We start from the raw sequence: 23,201 nt of genomic DNA on the forward strand, positions 1-23,201 counted from the left end.
TGTTCATACCTGCATATTGACTGGTTGTACTCAGCTCCTTCAAGTGTTTGCATATAGTACATCTGTTAGGTTAATCAAGAGCAAAATGAAAGCACCAATTTCAGAGGGGTAAGTAGTGTGAAACATTGACAGCAGTGAAGCAAATGAGATCTATAGATAATGGATGTCGCAGAATTGAATAAAACCCTAGGAAAACTAAAACATACTAACCAAATGCCTCAAAGATGTTATTCTCATAAGTTTGTTTATATATTACTGAACTCTCAGGCACGTTTAGCAGCCCCAGTTTTGATGTTTGGCACCCATATGGGGTGTGTGCAACCCGGATTAAGAGCCAGAACTTTAGACTGAAGTTTGACCCTAACGGTGCTGCTGTGACTTAAACGAAGCACTGAAAGTGAGTACAATTACAGTACTCGTAACTTTATTCAGTACTATATGAGCCGTGTCTAGTACAATAACTTAACTACGGACTCTAAAGACCAAGGCTGAAATTCCATAGATCTCACCAATTCCACAGAAAAATCTTTTGGAGGTCTAAAATGTCTTAATATGAGGAAAATTCATTAACAACTAAGCACAGATTTCACCCACGCCACTAACAGTAAATGCCTAATCTAAATCCTTCTTCTGTAACTCCACACAGAAGAAAATAGAACACCAAAGAAGAGGTGTAATGAAGCATCCTATATCACCTGCAGTACAACTCATAATCCAATTCCTTCCTCTTTTCCTCCACACAGCAGAGAATAAACAGCCAAGAAAGTGGTATGACGAAGCATCCTAAGCAACTTGCAGTACGACTCTTAATCAAAATCCTTCTTGCTCACATCCATGCAACATAGCCTGTACAATAAATCGCTAAGGATTATCTATTACGAATCTTCCAATGCCACTTGCAGTACGTGCCTTATTCCAAGTCCTTCATAACTTCCACACAGTATAGAATAAATCGCCGATGAAAAGGTGTTACGCAGATTCCTACGCCACTTATGGCATTTGCAAAATTTTCAAGGAATCATCTTCACCTTCACACAATAGAGAATAAATTGCTAAGGAAGATGTGTTATAAAGAATCTCCCTATGCCACTTATAATCCAGATGCTCCATTACCTCCAAGCAAATAAGTCGCCAAGGAACAGCTGTGACGAAACTGTGCAAATGCTCCATCTCCACCCAGCAAAGAATAAATCACTAAGGAAGAGCTGTTACGAAGCTTCCAGTGCGACTTACAATCTATCTGTCTATCCCATCCCTTCCCCTCATCATCAGTCTACCCCTGCTCCTCCCGTCATCCACCTCACTCACATACCGTACTCTTAAATAATCCTCTTAATTTAATTTGGCCTAAAACTCCCATTTTCTATGTTCAGTATAGATGTGTAACAACAGATTATTACCAAAATATGATACTAGTCACGAAAAGGTGGTGTGGACGTGATGCAGATCAGTAACACTGCGTTTTTCCTGCAGTGTATGAATATTGGGGATATGTTTACTTGAAGGAACCCTCATCATTGTCTCACTCTCCATTGTCTGCAACTGATGAAACAACATGAACGTTAACTCATATCCTTATGCTTGCCCTCCACACAGCAGAGGCAGAAGAAGCCACTCAACCACTGGCCGCCGATCGCTTGTTTTTTACCAGGCCTTCATCAGCCAGGAGAGCACTATGTGAGTTCAGGTTACCTTGCCCACAGTATTCTCTCTCTCTCTCTCTCATATATATATATATATATATATATATATATATATATATATATATATATATAGATAGATAGATAGATAGATAGATAGATAGATCTATATCTATATCTATCTATCTATCTATCTATCTATCTATCTATCTATCTATATCTATATCTATCTATATATATATATATATATATATATATATATATATATATATATATATATGTGTGTGTCTGTGTGTGTGTGTGCGTGTGTGTGTCCCCCTGTGGCGGGGGACACAATCTGTCCGCACTGTGGGGTGGTACTACTACTCTGCGGCCACGTTGTGTTAGGAAGAATACTGCCACCGTATTCCCTGCGTGTCGTAAAAGGCGACTAAAAAGGGCGGGGTGAGGGGACTACGGACCCCTCCTCTGTTTTTTTAGTTCCTAAAAAGAGGCAGGCCAGAGAAAGGGATGGGGGATTGAGCTATCCCCGTACCCTGAAGATTGGGTCTATGAATGTGCGTGGATGTAGTACGATTGAGGCTAAAAGGGAGGATATTGGAAGAATGTTTGTGAGAAGAAAGTTGGATGCGTTAGCTTTGAGTGACACGAAGATGAAAGGGAAGAGTGAGTCTATGTTTGGAAGTGTGACTGGAAGATTGTCTGGTGTTGATAGAGGAAGGGCGAGAGAAGGTGTGGCATTGTTAGTGAGTCCGGAAGTACAGCAGTGTGTGACTGAATGGAAGGAGGTGTCATCGAGACTGATGTGGGTGAAAGCGAAATTTGAACGGGAGTTGTGGGTGTTTGTGAGTGCATATGGGCCTGGTAGTGAAAGGGATGAAGAAGAGAGGTAGTCTTTCTGGAATGATGTTGATGAGTGTCTGCAGAGTTTTGGAGCGAATGTGAATGTGGTAATGATGGGAGATCTGAATGCTAGAGTGGGAAATGTAGCAGTTGAAGGCGTAGTTGGTATGCATGGTGTGCCTGGAAGAAATGAAAATGGGGAACAAATGATAGGGATGTGTGTTGAGCGAAAGATGGTGACTGGAAATACGCTGTTTGAGAAGAAAGATATTTATAAGTATACATGGGTGAGACAGGAGGGTGGAAGGGTTGTTGAAAGAGCTTTGATGGACTATGTGGTTGTGTCTAGGAATGTAATAGGAAGATTGTTGGATGTGAGAGTTCTGAGAGGGGAGGGTGGAGGTATGCCTGACCACTACCTGGTGGAGGGAAAGTTAAGAGTAGGTATGAGATGGGTGAGAGCTAGGAGGGTTAGGTGTGGCAGGGAGGTTTTGAAAGTGAGTGAGTTGGATAAAAGAGAGAAAATGATAGAGTATCAGGAGAAATTGAAAGATGAGTGGAACGCAGTGAAAGATCAGGAAAATGGCAGTGTGGAGGAGGAATGGCAGTTGTTTAAGAGTGCTGTGGTGGGGCATGCAGAAGAGGTGTGTGGTGTGAGACATGTGGGTGGTGGTGTAAGAAAAGGAAGTGAATGGTGGTGCGAGGAAGTAAGTATGGCTGTGGCAGAGAAGAGACGTGCATATGAAGTGTGGCTGCAAAAGAAGGATGAGGTGTCATATGAGAGGTATAAGGAAAGGAGGAATAGGGCGAGAAGGGCTGTGCGTCATGCTAAAGTGGCAGCAGATGAGAGGTGGGGTAGGTGGCTGACTGAGAATTTTCAACAGAATAAGAAAATGTTTTGGAAGGAGGTGAAAAGGGTGCGAAAGGGAGAGTCGGGAAAGGAAGAGCGAATAAAAGCAGAGGATGGAAGGATGTTAATTGACACTGATGCAGTAAGGAAGAAATGGGCAGAGTATTTTGAAAGATTGTTAAATGTAGAGGAGGAAAAGGTAGCTGAGATTGTGGCAGATGGAAGGGTGCAAGGAATAAATGTGTTGGGAGAGTTGAATCATTCTTTGATCACGAAAGAGGAAGTGGAGAAGGCAGTAGAGGAGATGAAAACAGGGAAAGCTGCAGGTATGGATGGGTGTGCTGTTGAATGCCTGAAGAGTGGTGGAGTGACTATTGTTGATGGGTTAGTAAGATTGTTGAATGTGTGCTTTGTGAAAGGTATGGTGCCAATTGACTGGGCAAGTGCTTGTGTGGTCCCGTTGTATAAAGGCAAGGGTGATAAGTATGAATGTACTAGCTTTAGGGGTATAAGTCTGTTGAGTGTTGTGGGTAAGGTGTATGGTAGAGTGTTAATTATGAGAGTTAGAGAGGGTACAGAGGGAGTAATTGGTGATGAGCAGTGTGGCTTTAGGAGAGGGAGGGGATGCGTGGATCAGGTGTTTGCTGTGAGACAAGTGTCTGAAAAGTATTTAGCTAAAGGCAAGGATGTGTTTTGGGCATTCATGGATTTAGAGAAAGCGTATGACAGAATTGATAGGGAGGCTTTGTGGACTGTTTTAAGATTGTATGGACTTGATGGTAGGTTACTAAAAGGGGGTGAAAAGTTTTTATCTAAATAGTAGAGCGTGTGTAAGAGTGGGAAATGCTGTGAGTGATTTGTTTCCCGTGAGACTGGGGCTGCGACAGGGATGTGTGATGTCGCCTTGGTTGTTTAATATTTATATGGATGGTGTTGTAAGAGAAGTGAATGCAAGTGTTTAAGGTGGAGGTCTGAGTCTGGTCAATGTCGATGGTAGAGAGTGGAATCTTAAGCAGCTGCTGTTTGTAGATGATACTGCACTGGTGGCTGATTCAGAGGAGAGATTGAGACAGTTGGTAAAGGAGTTTGGAAGGGTGTGTGAAAGGAGGAAATTGAAAGTAAATGAGAATAAGAGTAAAGTGATGAAGTGTACGAGGTTGGTAGATGGTAGGGGGATGAATATAGTTTTGAATGGTGAGTTGCTTGAGGAGGTGGAGTGTTTTAAATATTTAGGGTCGCATGTTGCTATGGATGGAAGAATAGATGCAGAAGTGAAGTTTCGAATAAATGAAGTAGGAAAGGTGCTGGGAGGAATGAAAAAAGTGTTTAGATGCTGTTCGCTTAGAATGGATGTAAAGAGAAGGCTGTATGAGGGTGTTGTGGTACCGACTGCGTTATATGGGGCTGAAACATGGAATATGGGTGTTGCAGAGAGGAAAAGTTTGAATGTAATGGAGATGAGGTGTCTGAGGAGTATGTGTGGATTGACGCGTATGGATCGAGTGCGAAATGATGAAGTGCGAAGGAGAACTGGAGTTGTTCGGGAGATGGCTGGTAGAGTTGAGCAGAGGGTGTTGCGATGGTCTGGGCATATGGAGAGAATGGATAATGAGCGATTGGTGAAAAAGATAACTAGATCTGATGTGAGAGGTGTAAGGCTGAGAGGGAGACCACGAATAGGATGGATGGACAGTGTGAAGAGAGCACTGGACGCGAGAGGGATGTCTGTTGAGCAAGGAAGAGTGGCTGTGCGTGACAGAAATAAATGGAGAGAAATTGTGAATGAATAAATGATGACGCAGCCCTGAGGGGATATTCTCCCGCATTTGGTCTGATTAGCTAGTCAGGTCAGGTGCGAGTAAGTGGATGGGTCTATTATGATGTGGCAGGGGTAAACCAGCTCTTCTGTCGGGTCCTGCTGCGGATGTCACTGATTGCACTGCGCAGTTGACCCATGTGTGGTGTGGTGCGGTGAGGATCTGTCCCTTCTCCCCTTTGGGGGCTAAAATGCGATTGACTGTGTTTGAATGGATGAGTAAATGGGGAGTGTGTCGTCCTGTCTCGGCTACCTCCCTTTGTTAGGACTCCATATTGTAATTGCAAGTCATAATGGATAAATGGATGGATGGATGGATAGAGAGACAGATAGAAGCAGCAAGTCAGATGAGAAGGTATTGTGTCTGCGAGAATCGAGCAATGCTAAACATGCTTACACACTCTTAACTCAAGGAATGCTTTATAGGCACACGACAGCGCCTCGTGAACATACACACACATACGCACCTACTCACACACAGGGTTCTAGAACTCTGTGTGTGAGTATGTGTGTATGTGTGTGTATGTTCACGAGGCGCTGTCGTGTGCCTATAAAGCATTCCTTGAGTTAAGAGTGTGTAAGCATGTTTAGCATTGCTCGATTCTCGCAGACAGCACACAGATATGTACAGTCACATGGCTCCACGTTCTTGTGAAGATTGCCAAACCATCGTAGTAGTTTATTTCATTTCAGCTGTTGCCAGATAATTTCATTCAGCCGAGAGAGTCATGGAACACTGAAAGTGTCAGTACTGTCACTAGTAACCCTGTCATCTTGAGACCTACTCAGGTATTTTATTTCACTTCATGCCTGATTATTTTATTTCGTTGATAATGAGTCATAGGAGCTTGAGAATAATCAAGTCAGCGATATAGAAGCGACGAACTATACTAATTCGTTTCTTGCACAATTCGACATTTCCTAAAACTATTAATATAAGGACGATAAAACAAGAGACAGGCCTTCACTGGATGAACTCGTTTTTATCCACATTATGTGTTTTAATGTACAAGTACAGTGTGTGTGTGTGTGTGTGTGTGTGTGTGTGTGTGTGTGTGTGTGTGTGTGTGTGTGTGTGTGTGTGTTTCACCCGTTGCTTCAAGGGTTTATATTAATAGAAGCGTGCATCTTTATACACATATGCTGTAAACTGTGAAATTTAATGGGCACATATGCTTGGGTAGATCTGTCACCTAAAGTAATGGATCAAGTTCCACTAAATTCTCTTATTTCGCCATCTCCATCATCATCATCATCATCATTATCCCGATCTCTTTTTCTACCCAAGGATGGGATAAGGCAGGATATAAGAGGAAGATAAAAATATGACAGAAGGAAAAGTTTCAACAGTGTGCCTGGTTAAATGGGTTGCACTTTCATTCACCCACCATTTAAGTCCTGGAATCCTGATTCCATGAACATCCACAATGAGGCAATTCACGTTGCCCAGCAACTTGAGTCATTCTGACGACTGTCACTTCACACAAGGATTCCAAGCCCTTGTCATAATAATTATACTCCTGTATGCAAAATACTTCCAACCAGCTCGATCCATGTTCAGTTATCGTAATGAATATATTTTTTTGCCAACCACAGCACATCCATTCGGGCATTTACTTGCATTTTAAGGATGAGCTTAGGGAAATCCTTGTTAGCTGATGTACTGATAACTGTCATTGTTTCTCGCAGGTAGCAGAGCCAACAGTTTCCTGGTGTGGGCAAGTAAGTTTTCATATATCATTATGTACATGTAATTCAAAGCATGCCTGGTGAAATATGCACACTTAACTTTACTCGGCTTTTAATGAAAGAAAACTAATTATCGATTTATAACAAAAGGTTGTAAATAGAACATAATGCCTGTCACGATGAAGTGCTGTGGAAAGGAATTAGACCTTTATTGTTCTATTAGTCTATCATTGAAACATAAGTTGCAAAATGTTGAAAATTTTTGCCAAGTTTATGTGGCAAACTATAGCACTGTGCTTACACAACAGGTGGAATCCTGAACGGGACGAACGTCACAGCCATGAACGACCAACAACTTGTCATCACCGTGCTTAACTCTATCTGTGGCAGGAGCGTGAGGGACCTCGAGATGGGTATGGCATCTACGTATCTATTTATCTATTTTTTTATATCTATCTATCTATCAATCGGGAGCGTAGAGGGACCAGAACGAGACTACTTTTACCCGACATGAAAGGCAAGCGTGACTGTGGGGGAGACTGCGGCACAGGACGAAACTCTCGAGGTGGATGGAAAGCTGATAATAGGCAGCTTGAACTCCCGTTTTACGAGGTGTCAAGACCTGATTCCTGACCTTCTCCCTATGCTGATATTTTTTTTTAAGTGTTTCGGTAATAATTTTCCTCTAGTCACGCCACACTACATGAATATTGCACAGTAAATGTTGTATTACAGTTTTCTCAAAATGCAAATGCAGCACCCAGGCTCTGAGTCCATGGGTTGTGGGAGGAGGGGACGGGAAGGGTGATCATAAATACTCTTACAAAGAACCTTTCTCTTGGTAACGATCAAATGATATGCCCTGAACTATGGTTTGGCAATCGTTCGATTCAACTCAGTAACATTACTGGTCTTTCATCCAATTAGCTGCCTGTTAACAATACCGCTCCTCCTCCATGAGCCTCAGCTGCTTGAGTCTAAAAGCAGCAAAATCATCCATTTATCCTCCTTCTCTCTATACTCGTTTCCAAGCCAAGGGTGGTTGTTGTTTCTGTGAAAAGCAAACGAATTCAAAGGAAATCAAACGGCAACAAACCTATTGGTCCTTTCGTGGCTATTCCATATAGGAAGGCTGCCTCATATATTCTTACGTTCTCGAACTTGAATCTCCAGCGTCGCCTACATTCTGGGTGCAATTATCCTTTCCGTTTTTGAGTGTTCAGTATATATCTGCACGGTTTATTTATTCCCTAACTCGCCTAGTTATACAAAATTCTCTGACTGTCTGCCTTTCTAAAGTGGAACGCGTTAACATCATCTCCCATTCCTCACAGATCGCCATTCTAGGCGAATTTATTGTTCACCATCTTCTTGGGCTCTCTTCTTTTCACTAGTCCAGCATAAAAAACGCCTACATATTTTCTGCCCTAAATGACCTAGGTAAGCTTCCACAGCACCCCACCTGTATCCTTAGATCTTCTTGGAGATAGGCATAGCATACCCAATCTCTTTCTTACAACTAATACGTCTGATAATCGGCCAATATTTTATCTCCTTTGGGCTCCTTTGATCACAGTCTTATTTCTGCAACCTGTCCTGTCACGTAAGTAAGGCCTGTGGACCCTACCAAGAACCGGAGTTTGTAGTTGCTACGGCACTGCTAATTAGGAGACCCACAGATACTGCATCTCTGACTTTCTTTAGGATGATAATTACTTCTATATCTGACAGTCGTCCGAGCGTGCTGTGTACATTACAGAGGTTATTTTCGCAGACATGGAAGCACACATTCCATATTCTTACTCTGTGACTACCGTAAAAACATATTGGTTCTCGCGCGTTTCTTATAATGCAGTCCACAACAACATCTGTTTTAGATGGTAGCGATGTTAAACTGACCCCTGGATTGCATTCTTTGTATACTTTTGCCCAGAATAGCGCTAAATCTACGCTTTGACCTGCTAGAAAAAATTACGGCTGCCGTAAATGTAAGAAACTTTGCTACTCTAATTCCTTTCTTCTTATGGTATCTTTTTGTTTCTTTTTTAATGCAGGGAAGATGGAACCAACGACTAGAAGCCAGGAATATTGCTCTCTCCAGAAAAAAAAAAAAAATCAAATTCAAGATCCGCTCATTTCGCGTTGCCTCGACACACTGCGTTTAAAACATTGCAAGTCATAGGCAGTAGGAAATACAGAACAAAGGAAGACAGTCCTAAAGTCGGCTTGTTGCATACATGAAGGACCGGAAGCATCGGTTAAATCATGCATAAATAGGTTGGGCAGAAAACAGATCAGAGGTTACTGGTAAACGGGTGCTCCACACCCGCCTAAGTGGTGGAGAGATGCAAACATCAGAAGAGTAATGACCACTGAAGTAGCGATAGCAAAGGGATAAATATGCAACAGTGCTTCGAAGATACAGAGGCTGAAGGAATCCAGTAAAGGAGGAGAATTAATGAGACGAAAAACGTTTGACTCGATCTCATCAACTTAGCTTCTTCTTCTTGTCATCCTCCTTTCCACTTTGATGTCTCTTTTGTTCATTGTTATATTGATAAATCCGAACTTTTACCCATATCTTTGCCACACACTCTACTCATAACGTTTGCAATGCTGTTCATTCATCTCCTTTTCCCTCTACCTTCTCATGCCTGTAATTTCATTTTCTTCAAAATATCTCTGTGTGACCTCTCTGACCTCGATAGTAAAAATACGTCCTGTCCTGATGGGGCCCATCCTATTATTCTTAAGAACTGTGAATTTAGGCTGACACCCTACCTATACTCCATTTTTTTTTTTTTTTTTTATTGAGGCAAAGATGCACTTAACAGGTTGGTGATGACTGGCGGAATGCAACATGTCCGAATAACATTTACTAACCCAAATTACCCCGTCAGATATAAGTTGTCAATTAATAATGCTAACGAGTAAAGAGATTATGAAGTAATGCTGCATTCAGTCAATCATCACCAACCTGTCAAGTACATCTTCGCCTTAATAATAATAATAATAATAATAATAATAATAAAACTGATTATAGGTACATTCTTTCATATTTGGCTACCAACCTACACTTTCCCTTCCAACTAGAACCCTGTTCTTATCCAGCTTTTCCCAAAGAAGGCTGACCGTTCCCTGTTGTCTAAATATTGCCTTTTTGTTTTTATTTCTTCCATTTCCATAAACTGGATGTATTCTCAATAAGAAGTTTCTGAAACACAGCACCTATCATCTGATGATCTTCCTGACAGTTAGTATAGGATTTCTTAAGGCGTGTTTCACTGGCAAGCTCCTCATACTCCTTTCATATTCATGGTCATCATCCTTTAGAATCTTGGGAGAAACCTTTGGTGTTGCACTTTTCATCATAAAGGCTTTGCCCGAGTCTGGTTAAAAATTTTAATTTCCACATTGCCATTTTCCACTTTATATCTTTATATATTATATGTTTTTATTTATAGGTTGCCTAGTTTGTTGTTCCATAGCTACTGTTGTAGGTGGCCATAATTCTTATTCTAAAGCTTTCTGTTGTGTTGCCCCTCATGCTTATACCTTCCACCAACTCTCTTTCTCCTATTCATAAACGATGTTTTTGAACTGTACATCTGATGATAAGCAAGAAGTGGAAGGAGAATACAAGAGAGTATGGAACAGTGGGTGCAAGGATTGTATGGGTGAGGATGAAAGTAGGTATACAAGCATGGGCGATTGTATGTGTGTATGCTCCAACAGAGGATCGAGTGGCAAGAGTGAAAGATGATTTTTGGGCGAGAGTAGAAGCATGTATGGACAAGTTTGAGAGGAGCGAGAGAGTGCTGTTGATTGGAGACATGAATGGCAAAGTTGGGAATGTATGAGTGGATGGAGTGGTTGGTCAGTGGGGTGTGCCAGCTGAAGTAGATGGGAATGGTAGTGCTTTGGTGGACATCTGTGCTGGTAAGGGGTTGGTAATAGCCAACACCTACTTTCGTCATAAGATGATCCACCGGTATACATGGAGAGTAATGAGGAGGATGGATGGTGAACTTGTTGAACAAAAGGCAATGATAGACTACGTGTGTGTGGATGAGCGAATGAGAAGACAAGTGTTGGATGCAAGGGTGTGGAGAGGGTGGGGGAATGGAGTCTCGGACCATCACTTAGTGATGGCCAAGGTAGAGCTGCAAAGAAAGTGGTTGAGGAGGCGAAGGGGAAGACAGGAGGAAGCAGCTCTTGTGAGAAGAGTGGAGAAATTACAAGATAGTGAGAAAATGACAGAGTATAAGAGCATAGTGGAAGAAAGATTGGGAAGGTATGAGCTAGAGCAGATGGAAGGGTGGAAGATGTATGTAAGATATTCACGGAAGAGATGAGCGCAGCATGTGAGGCGGTTTGTGGAGTGAGGAGGAGATGCAAGGGTGTGCAAGGGACAGCATGGTGGAATGATGAGGTGAAACGAGCTGTGGAACAAAAGAAGAAGGCATATGGTGAATGGTTGGCGAGTAGAGGTAGGGGAGAAGATGAGAGACAGAAGAGAGAGGTATATGTGAGCAGGAGAAGGGAGGTTAAGAGACTGGTGAAGGAGAGTAAGAAGAAAGTGGATGAAGAGTTTGGGAGGAATCTGAGTGTGAAATGGAGGGAGAGTAAGAAATTGTTTTGGAAGGAGGTAAAGAAAGTAAGGCAGTGTGAAAGGGGAAATAGTAGGGGAATGAAAGATAGGAATAATAGATTGTTGGTTGAGAAGAGAGAGAAACTGAGGAGATGGAAGGAGCACTTTGAGGAATTGTTGAATGTAGAGAGTGAGAGCAGTGTGAGTATAAGTGGTTGGGGAATGGCTGGGAGAAGAAGAGATGAGAGGAGGGAGGAAGAGATCAGTAGGTCGGAAGTAGTGGAAGCGATGAAGAAGATTAAACTGGGAAAGGCCCCAGGAATTGATGGAGTGTGTGGTGAAATGCTTAGGTATGGGGGTGAGATTGTTGTGGAGTGGATATGGAAGTTGTGTAGATTGGCTTGGGAAGAGGGAAGGGTTCCAGAGGACTGGAAATCAGGTATAATTGTTCCTCTGAACAAAGGAAAAGGGGAGAGAGAAGTATGTGGTAACCATAGGAGTATTTGCCTTCTTAGTGTGACTGGTAAAATATATGGTAGAATACTCATTGATAGGGTTAGGCATATGACAGAGGAGCTAGTTGGAGAAGAACAAGGGGGATTTAGGAAGGGAAAAGGGTGTGTAGATCAGATATTTGTTCTAAGATGTTTAGTGGAGAAGTATCTAGAGAAGGGAAGGAAAGTGTATGCTGCCTTCATGGACTTGGAGAAAGCTTATGACAGAATAGATAGGCAAGGTATGTGGAAGGTATTAAGAATATATGGAGTGGAGGGGAAATTGTTGAGTGCTGTGAAGAGTATGTACGAGGGAGCTAGGGCTACGGTGCGAGTGGATGGTGAGCTGAGTGAGTTCTTTGATCTCAATGTGGGACTGAAACAGGGGTGTGTGATGTCTCCATGGCTGTTTAATATATATATGGATGGGGTTGTAAAGGAGGTGCAAGGTAGGGCAGTGGATGTGGGAGTGGCCCTAATGAATGAGGGTGAGATTTGGAAACTTCCGTTGTTGCTGTTTGCTGATGATACAGTATTGTTGAGTGAAGATGAATGGGAGTTGCAAGGTTTGGTGAATGAATTTGGGACAGTGTGTAGGAGGAGGAAGCTGAAAGTTAATGTAAACAAAAGTAAAGTTATGGTGTTTGAGAGGAATGAAGTCACAGAGTGTGCAGTGAGGTTGGAAGGTGAGGATATGGAGAATGTGAGTGCATTCAAGTACTTGGGTAGTGTGATGAGTAAGGATGGAACTTTGGGGGATGAAGTACGTGAAAGGGTACAGCAGGGAAGAAAGGTTGTTGGTACACTGAAAGCAGTGATGAGAAATAGGGAGGTGAGTATGGAAGTTAAGAAGTCACTGCATGGTGGTATTGTGATCCCTACCCTGACGTATGGAAGCGAGGCGTGGACCTTGCAAGAGGGGAACAAGTCAAGAGTGAGAGCAGTGGAAATGAGTTACTTGAGAGGAGCATGTGGAGTGACATGGAGGGACAGGTTGACGAATGAAGAAGTGAAGGAACGTTGTGGGGTAGATGTGGATATGGTTGTGAAGATTAGGAGAAATACACTGAGGTGGTTTGGACATGTGGAGAGAATGGAGAATGAAAGACTGACTAAGAGGGTGTATGTAGGTGAGGTGGAGGGAGGCAGAGGGAGGGGTAGACCGAGGATGAGGTGGAAGGATGGAGTTGAGAGGTATATGAGGGAGGGGGGGGTGAGTTGGGGGGAGGGGAGTCAAATGGTGGGTGACAGAGTGACTTGGAGGCGTTTTGTCTGCGGCCACCCTTTGCGGGATTAGGGCGTCGGGCTATAGATAGATAGATAGACATCTAACTCTATCCACTCACACAATGATAACTTCATTATAAATTTATTTCATCTGTTTCTCACAACGCCTATCACTGCTGGTACTTCATCATCGTACGATCATGCTATGACACACTTGGTTTCTGTCTAGCCTTTATTATGCTGATTAGAGTACAAGAAACGTTGTTATTCTTAATGCATCAAAAACTCAGGATCCCTCTGTTTCAGCATCCCAAAGTGTTCCACAAGAATTCCTGTAATATTCAACAGGTAGGACTTTTTTGTAGTTGGTTAGGAGATTTGACTTGGTACCTCACAATGCGAGGCCAGTAGTTTACTGCCAAAGACCATTTTTCGTCTGATCCCTAACAGTGAACCTGCCTATTACCATTTTTCCTGAGTAGTTTACACTAGAATGCACAACTCTCTGCACCGTGGCAAGAATTTGTTCGTCTGTTGATGTTCCATAAGAAAGTGAGAAATAAACAACGTGAGAAAAGGAATAGCAGATGGCTGCTTCAGCATGACCATATGCGTAGCTGTACATGGTTGGTCTGGTTACTCAGTAGGTTTTGGTCAAGAGATGAATTTTCTGTTAGCCCCAAGTCCACACTAAGAGTATTTACCTGGCTTAACAATGTGTGACTTTCTAGTTGTCCTGCGTACTGAAGGTCGTGATGAAAGGACAGTGCTTCGACATGGCTGAAGACATCTAATATGCAGCAATAATATGTGTTCTAAAGAACATCAGGGACGTAAGGGTTCCAGCCTTCCTTCTGTCAGTGGTAGGAAGGCTGGAGCAAATGTTTGGATGCAGGAGGCAAGTACTTTGAACGTGATGATAATATTGAAGTACGTGTTTAATGTTTAGTGAAACTGAGCTACCCAGTCATTACCAGGCTTTTTATCACTACTTGTATATAATCGTCTGGCAAGAGCAAGAATAAAATTAAATATGACATCATCGTATTCTACGATTTCATTTATTTACTCGCATGGAACCAGGCGTTGCCCGGGCAAATACATGTATGTATAACTCTTACTTAAAATAAAAACATCTGAATCACTCTGTCAATTTAACATTGCCAGAAACCATGCAAAAGTTGTCATAAATCTCGCTAAACCAAACTATCTTCAAAATCAAGCATCAAAACTGCTTACTGTAACAACCCTAATGGCAACAGAATATTCTGGTCAACTTTCAGTTATTTCAATAATAACTTTAACAAGTCATCATCCATTCCCCTACTAAAATCATCAGATGGCAACAATACAAATGACCCACGTGGGGAAGCACATAGCGTTGCCAGTACATTTGCCAGAAACTCAACCATGAAGGAAGTTAGCCAGAACGTCCCTGTACTGCAACTTGACTCTCCCGAAATCGTTCCACTTAAAATACAGATAAGATACGGAAATTTCCATCCTAGACAATTTACCAACCAACAAAGCTCCAGGCCCAGATGGAATTCCTCCAATTATTATTAAAGCAATTTACCACCCAACAAAGCTCCAGGCCCAGATAGAATTCCTCCAATTATTATTAAAAAGTGTTCCCCAGAACTTGACTTTGTTCTAGCCAAATTATTCAGACTATGCATATGTATTTCTTCATTCCCTAATTCAGGGAAAGAAGCCAGTATCCATCCAATTCCAAAGAAGAAAGTTCCTCTGATCCTTCTGATTACAGACCAATAGCTATCACATCTTCTCTTGGTAAGGTATTTGAAGTTTTAATTAATAAGCACATAGTCAAACATCTTGAGTCCAACAACTTAATTAGTGAGAGACAATATGGTTCAACTTAATTATTGATAGACAATATGGTTCTCGCCACAAAAGACCCACCACTGAAATACTCAGTCTCCTGACTCATACCATCCATCAGTCAGTTGATCAACATGGAGAAACTCATGCAGTAGCCCTTGACATTTCTAAAGCTTTCGACAGAGTGTGGCACAGTTCCCTATTGTCCAAATTCCCTTGCTATGGGCTAATGTCTTTAGTGCCTCTGCTTTCCTCATATTTCAGCGACAGAAAAATAAGAGCAAAAGTAGATGATGTATATTCCAATTTCCGCTCAGTTAACGCTTTTGTGCCACAGGGATCAGTTTTAGCGCCAACCTTTTTCCTGGTTCATATTAATGATTTCTTATCTGTCACCCACAATCCTATCCATTCATATGCAGATGACTCAACACTTCACAGTTCATTCACACTCAAACACCCACTTCCAAAGTCTAATATCTAACTTAATTCAGTTTAGCCATCTCCATAAATCAAGTCTTATCTACGATCAGTGAATGGGAACAAGTAAACGTTGTCTCATATACTGCTGGTAAAATCAAGTATGCACAATTTACTAATAGACAGATATTGCCAGATTCGTATATTATCTTCAGTGGTACTATATTTCCCATCTTCAAAAGTATTGAAATTCTCGGTGTCTCACTTAACAATGTCCTCAGATGAACCTCTCATGTCAGATCAATGCTAAAACCGCCTCAAAGACACTTGGAATATTGTACAAAGTATGCAACTTCTTCACTCATGATCAGTTAGCTATACTTTTTAAGAGTCATGTGCCCTCTCGGCTTGAATATTGCTCACCCTTGTGGAATGGACGTGGAGAGGTTCCATTAAAACAACTAGACAAAATTCAGACCAAAGCTGTTGGAATTATTAATAACCTGCTATTATGAATAACCTACCTCCCCTTCAAGTAAGAAGGAATGTTGCCTCCCTTGCTGTGTTTAAGATATTTTTACGGCAAATACTCAGACGAAGTAGCGTCCATTGTGCCACCTCTCCATGCCTTCCCTCGTGCTACTCAGGCATCTGGTAGCGCTCATGACTGGAATGTCACACAGCCATATTGCAGAACTTCTGCCAATCAGAATTCTTTTCTTCCCCGCACTGCATCTCTCTTGAACTCGCGTCCACGGAGTTGCTTCCCCCCAAACTTCAACCTACAACTGTTCAAGTCCAACTGTTACAGATATTTTATGAATGGAAGACGCCAGTAATCTGGTGTATGGATTAGTTTTTTTTTCATTTGTTTTTCCTTCTTCTGTTCTGTTATTATATATATATATATATATATATATATATATATATATAATCAGTATTCGGACCTCCTTTCCCACCGTAGGGCAGGGTAAGGAGTAGCAACGTCCAGACGGCCCAAGTTTGCTTGTAGCATTGAGCCACGCTTCCATTCACTCATTATTCAAACCCTCAGAATTTCGGCTTTATCTGATACGCCAAAAACTTTCAGCACATTCTATAGCTTTACCTAAACGTATCCGATGGAGTCAATCCGAACGCTGTCACGTTAAAAAGAGGTGGCAGATCCATGATCATGCATTTCTTCTCACAACATTCATCCAGCCAGCTCGATCTCATCAGATCCCTAGCCTCTCTGACTTCCATACCTCTCTTACTTACCCACTCATCCACCATATCCCTCCACCTTCTCCTTGGCCTGCCTCGCCTCCTCCCTCCTTCAAATTTGCTCAAATATACCTCCTCCTGCTTCTCTTCCTCCTCCTACTCATCATCAACATCACTGTCATCATCATCATCAATATTTGACTACTACTGTTACTACAACAACAACAACAACTACTACTACTACTACTACTACTATTACTACTACTACTACTACTACTTCTACTACTACACGACTTCTACTACAACTACTAGTAATACTAATGCTAATAGAGAAACAACAAACAACAACAACTATTAACAAATAATAATAATAGTAATAATAATAATAATAATAATAATAATTATTATTATTATTATTATTATTATACTGCTATTACCACTGCTCTTACTACAGCAACAAAAACAGCAACAGCTACTACATCTGCTACTACTACAATAAACCCCATGACTTAGGTGACTTATTTAACGCATTTATTACTGTTACCAACACGGTACTGTACTCGTTTTATGTCAGACCTTTTGTGGTCAAGGGTTAAGTTAAAGTCGTATTTGACACCGTCATTCACAAAGTCTCTCATAAACTACACAGATTCGTTTGGAGGCAGCAAAAATGAAGTAAGGATTACGTCATTGCATTGTAAGGTGAAGATTGGTGGGGACAAATCCAAGCAAGTCTAGTCAGTCCGTTTACTGAAGACCATTCCTCTATTAGGCTATGTCCATGATGCTGCCTGGGTGTGAAAAAGGCTTAAGATTAATGCCTATTGACTGCTTGAGCCTTAGTAAAAAGCACAAATAATTAGTTTTAGCAAGTCACAAACTAAGTCACAAGCTTTCCTTATCATTAATTTTCATATTAACTATATTTTCTCCTTCAGCATGTGAGAGAGAGAGAGAGAGAGAGAGAGAGAGAGAGAGAGAGAGAGAGAGAGAGAGAGAGAGAGAGCAAAAGCTAGTCAGTGCATTCCCTGAGGCCGTGTATGTAACAAACATTCTCACGTCTTTGTCAGGTGGTGGCGTTGTACTTTCATAGACTCCAGAACCCACGGCCCTTCCGCCTGCCACAAACCAAGGCACAGGTTCACTACACCCGCTTTGTTTTCGTCTGACGGAACTGGACCACTCTCACACCTTGAATGATAAGTTGTTGTTATTTGAAAATCGATGAGCCTTTGTACTGAGTTAGGAATGAGTCTCTTTGATTACTAGTCTAGCTTATCTTTCAATCCGACCACTTGACCACTGACTTTGTTTAATGGAGTTAGGGATCCTTGTCATGTAAAGCAAACAGATTAAACCAAACTTTACGACTACTGTCCTCAAGTAACTCAGATTTGTTTTGTAAGAGGGGCAACAAACGCCCTTACCACAAAAACAGCATTATAAGCACGATAATTGCGACCAAGATTTGTTTTGCTGAAAGGAAAAGGGGAAGGAAAATGCTGACTTTTCCATGTCTTTTGTAATTGTTTTATAACGATATAAGACAGTCCCCCCTGATTATCGGAACTGAGTTTTCAGCTGCCCACAAAGTACTAAAGTTACCTTTTCATTCAACAGTGACTTGGTCATCGAGGCCTCTACTACCTACATGGAAAATTTTATAATGGCAGGTCATTTTTTTTTTTTTTATTGGAGCTATTTTTTCTTTTTCTCCTTACTAAACAAGACATGATAACTTTTACAAATGTTTATGGTATTCGAGATAACAAGGAAATAAGTGAGTTGTAAGTTTATTAGTTAATCTGGTTCCAGACCCATTGGTCTCTTCTTACCACCATTACCAAGTGACACCACCTCCAGAGGATATCTGGATTTCTCTTAGCTTTTTTTTTTTTTTTTTTTTTTAAGTAGACTTCAACCATCATTCGATCACACCATCAGAGTTGTAGTTTTCTGCAGTTCAGTGTGATCTTTAAGAACTCCAGTTTATACTAGTGGTACATATATTTTTAACTACCAATATCTGACTTTCAAGGGATAGGTGTTGTGTAATTTTTTTATATGATGTCGATGCATATCGATTGTTACTTATTTAATTCATTTATATCTTCATGGGATCGTCGTTTTAAGAGCTGTATTTAATTTTTTTATTATTTCTATCTACTACAGAATCTGATCTGGAGATGTTTCCTCATTATGGCATCTGACCTCCATATGTCCGATTCCTGGATCTATATTCCCGGGAGTTAGGTAGCTCTTTACTCTTAATGTAAACACTAGCAGTATCTATTTAATCGTTAAGACGTAGGATCCTGGTCATTTTGCTGGGTAAGCTGGTCTCCAAAACAGTCAACTGTTATCACAGATCTTCTTGTTTCTCGTATCTATTCAATTTGAACAATACATGACTTTGACTGAGAACAATTTTGTAGTGGTATGAGTGAAGACCAAAGTAAACACCAACAATGTTAAGGATAACGTAAACCCAAGAGTATATATTATATGACCCCATGTTTTCATCCAAGGTAATTAGTCAAACAATACTGATATGGTATCCACTGAAATAAAGACTGCACAAGAATACAGACTTTCTTTCTATCCATATGAAATTCATATTTTCTTTCTGTCTATTTCTATTTTTAAATGTGGGAGGGGGTCTAAAACAAGAACACATCAAACACATCCATGATACCCATGTAACTAAAAAAACAAAATGACGTGAAAATATGGATAAATTTGTTATTAACATATATTTTTCTTACGACCTATACCTGTCAATGGAAATATGGATATAAGAACAATATCTATGTATGTGAGTTAATGCTACGAGAGAAAATGGATTTGGACAAGGAAGCACTTCATGTTTAACACTCTATTCAGTTAGTTGCAATCAGGTATGTTCATTTTTTAACTTATTCCGAATTTGGCCAAAAACACTACAAATAGAATATGAGTAATAACACAAGAACCAAGAAAAGAGTCAGTCCTCATTCCTGATATACCAAGTGCGTGTTGGCCAGATAGCTTCCCGAAGACGAACTTTCGCATGACCCTTGCCGCCTAGAGCAGATTCTAGTTATAAGACTATCACGGGATTTACAGCCACTCTGTTAATCAATGTGATCCATTAACCAGGAGGTATTTGCTTCATTTTTTTTTTCTTTAGCTTATATTGGATTAGTTAGCACTTCTTGTTGATTTTTCCTACATACCCATCTTTTACCCACTCACATTTCTACTTACTGTGCCACTCTACCCACCTATTTCCCTGGTTACTGCCTTTACTACTTCCATTTTTGTCTCCCTGCCTGCCTACCTACCTACTTAACCAACCGATGGCCTACCTGCCTCGCTCCTCACCTATATCTCCACCTACCTCCCTGCCGATCACTCTGCCTAGCCCCTTGTCTCCCTCCCTCCCTTCCTGCCTACCTAGCTGTCTTCCTAACTACCTCCATATCAGCTTACCTGCCTCCCTACCTACCTCCGAAACTACCAGCCTTTCTTCCTGCCAAACAAACATCCTTCCTGCTTCCTGGTCAATTCCTTACATACTTCTCCGCTTATCCCCTTGCCTACCATCCTTCCTGACTACCTACATCTATATCTACCCTCCTGTAGACCTGCCCACCTACTTGTCTATCTTCCTACTTGACTCCTCTCTGGGCTACTTACCTACCTACCTGCCTATCTACCTTCCTATCTACGTACAAGTCTACCACTTTCCTTACCTATTTCCTTCCCTACTTCCCTACATACTCTTCTATTACATTGCCTGCCTTCCTCCTTGCCAACCTGCCTACCTCTCTAACCACCTGACTCCCTACTAGCCTCCTTACTTACCTTTCTCCCTCCCTAGCTACCTACATCTGTACATACCCCTCCCTGTCGATCTCTCTACCTCCTTCACTGCCAAACTCCCCACCTAGCTCCCTGCCTCCTTCACAGCCAACCTCCCTACCTACTTCCCGCATACCTCCCTTCAGGCCTATCTCCCTCGCTGTTTACCTGTCTCTCTACCTTCTTGTCTATTGACCTCCCTTCCTACCTACCCACCTACCTACTGAACTACCCACCTCATTATCTACCTCACTGGCTGCCTCCGTCCTAATGAATTTGAGACACAGACGCTCATCTAAATTTTCGTGCAATTTCCCAGTTTCTATGAGTAGTATCAACATTGTTATGAGAACGCCCACTCCAGTGATACCAACGTTAGGCTTACGTTTTTGTGACTATATATATATATATATATATATATATATATATATATATATATATATATATATATATATATATATATATATATATATTGACCTTAGATTTACCCTGAAACTGTTGACCACTTCGACAAGGACACACCGTCAGGTGAAGAAAATTCATATGGCATCTCGCTCATCAGACTCGGTTCATAACTGTGGCTGCTACAGCTCACACAGACGGACGGAGACCGACGGATGAAAAACTGTCATCGCGGCTCAAGTACGCTAAGGCCCTTGACTTCGTCCTCGGGAACATGTGAAATACAGCAGACTATGACACATGCTTCAGTATCAACACAAAATGTAACAAAAGAACAATCTACTATGCCCTCATCGTACTGGAGTCGCCCAAACCATGGAACACTTACTTACCTCATGCATTCCAATACAACTTATGTTGTTTTAGTCTTTTATGTTATAACTGTAGTATTATCTCATCCCGTACCATTTCCCTCAGCTTTCATTATCATTTGGTATTACAACAATACTAAACTGTTTCACTTGACCTTCTGCAGCCTGGGGGTGCTCCAATTTCCAATTAGTGTCATATGAGGTACTTTGTTTTGCCAGGCAATTATATTCTCACTCCAAAGCGAGCTGTAGGCTGGCTATGCAAGACTCGCTTTCAGGAGGAGGAAGTGGAGGCAGAGGATAGTTCTGACGATGACTGTTACCTAGCAACCAGACAGAAAACAGATTTAGAGATATAGATTTTGTTGTTACAAAATTAGTTTTAGGGCCATTTATGGTATGATTTGTGTTTACTCTGAGCCTGTAGGTTTCATACGGTGTCTTCCTATGGAGTTGGATATACAACATATGTTTTGAACAAGTGGGTGAGTTCGTGCTCGTCCGTGCGTGAGTGCTTGTGTGTGTGTGTGTGTGTGTGTGTGTGTGTGTGTGTGTGTGTGTGTGTGTGTGTGTGTGTGTGTGTGTGTGTGTGTGTGTGTGTGTTTTGATGTTCTTCATTTATTAGTGGGAATATACATTTCATATTCACATACGTATGCTGTCTATACCCCTTTAATATTCTTATGCCCTTGTCAACATAAGTGTAAGTGAGAGGATGTTTGTTGCTTATTCATCAAGAGTCAGACGCTGGTAGAATGGCATTAATCGGTGGTGGCCAGCTACCTTCTTACCAAACCTGGTGAGGAAACTTTTATGTGTACAAAGCATAGCCATGACACTGGGCAACACGCACAAAGGAAACTCTCTACTTTTACCCTGAAAGACTGTTTGAAAATTAGAGATCAAACAGACTCCGTGGTTATAACACAACCGAGCTCCCAGTAAAGCATCAAGCAGCAATATGGAGTCTTTAAGAATAACCGGAAATCCTAATGAGATATCTACGGGTCCACATCTCACACTTTGGAGGCAGCGAGGTCAGGAACACGCCTTTTTGCAAGACTGTCTACCGTCAAATCCAGTTGCCTGTAAGCCGACTGTCTGCCATCTGTCGCCAAACCTGGCTGTCATAGAACTTGTCTGTCATCGAGCCAGTCTGAAATAGAACCTATCTGTCATCGAGCCACATGTCATAGATCCTGTCTGCCATCTAGCCGGCCTGTCACCGAATCGCTGTCATCGTGCCTGTCTATCCCGAATCCTGCCCGTCATCAAGCCAGTCTGTCGCTAAGCCTGTCTGTCACCCAGCCTGTCTGTCACCAAGCCGGTCTGTCACCAAGCCTTCATCCCGACCGCGTTTCTGCTGATTGTCCAATCTCCAGTGACAAGGTGACCTGCAACTCGCCCTCTTCTCTTCCTACCAGCTATCAGTACCAACCCACACCACACCCTACGCCATATTTTTTTTTTTATGCAAGGGAGAAGGAACCAAAGGCCATGAGCCCGCAATAAGAGTTGTATAAACAGGTAATGAGTTAGAACCATTCGGTAAATAGGTTCTTCCATTATCTCCGGACCAGTAATCTTTATACATAATTTGTTTTCTTCTCTTACACGATTAAATTATTGTACTTAAAACAAGTTCCCCCGATTATTTTTCAAACTCTCAATATTCTTTCACTATATTCATCCGTATGAACAATTAGTTTGTGTGTGTACACACTGATATATATATATATATATATATATATATATATATTGTTACATAGCCTATGATTTCTTCATCCTTTGTATAATTCTAACTTACAGTATGCTGCATGTTTGATCACGATTCGCCTCGTGGCTTCCATAGTGCGTGTTCTACCTCACTCCCCCCTTCTCCCCCTTATAGTAGAGTAAGTCGTTCTTTCTGTTGTTCAGAGCAGGAGTGTCACCTCTTTGTCCCCTATGGCTTCATTTGCGCG

At 41.5% G+C, this 23,201-nt stretch overlaps 1 protein-coding gene across 1 annotated transcript in view; it reads left to right on the forward strand.

The window, feature by feature from the left end:
• The window catches only part of LOC145411233 (uncharacterized), a 74,452-nt gene extending 67,549 nt beyond the window's left edge, over nt 1-6,903 (forward strand). Inside the window, exons 6-7 of the mRNA XM_080281298.1 lie at nt 1,597-1,677; nt 6,839-6,903. Of these exons, the coding sequence (XP_080137424.1) occupies nt 1,597-1,677; nt 6,839-6,903 (146 nt within the window). The remainder of the gene's footprint in view (nt 1-1,596; nt 1,678-6,838) is intronic.
• Nucleotides 6,904-23,201: the final 16,298 nt, after the last annotated feature.

This window comes from Coenobita brevimanus, chromosome 88 (genome assembly GCF_032717465.1).
Source record: "Coenobita brevimanus isolate Jiangsu-jjx chromosome 88, ASM3271746v2, whole genome shotgun sequence".
Lineage (NCBI taxonomy): Eukaryota > Metazoa > Arthropoda > Malacostraca > Decapoda > Coenobitidae > Coenobita > Coenobita brevimanus.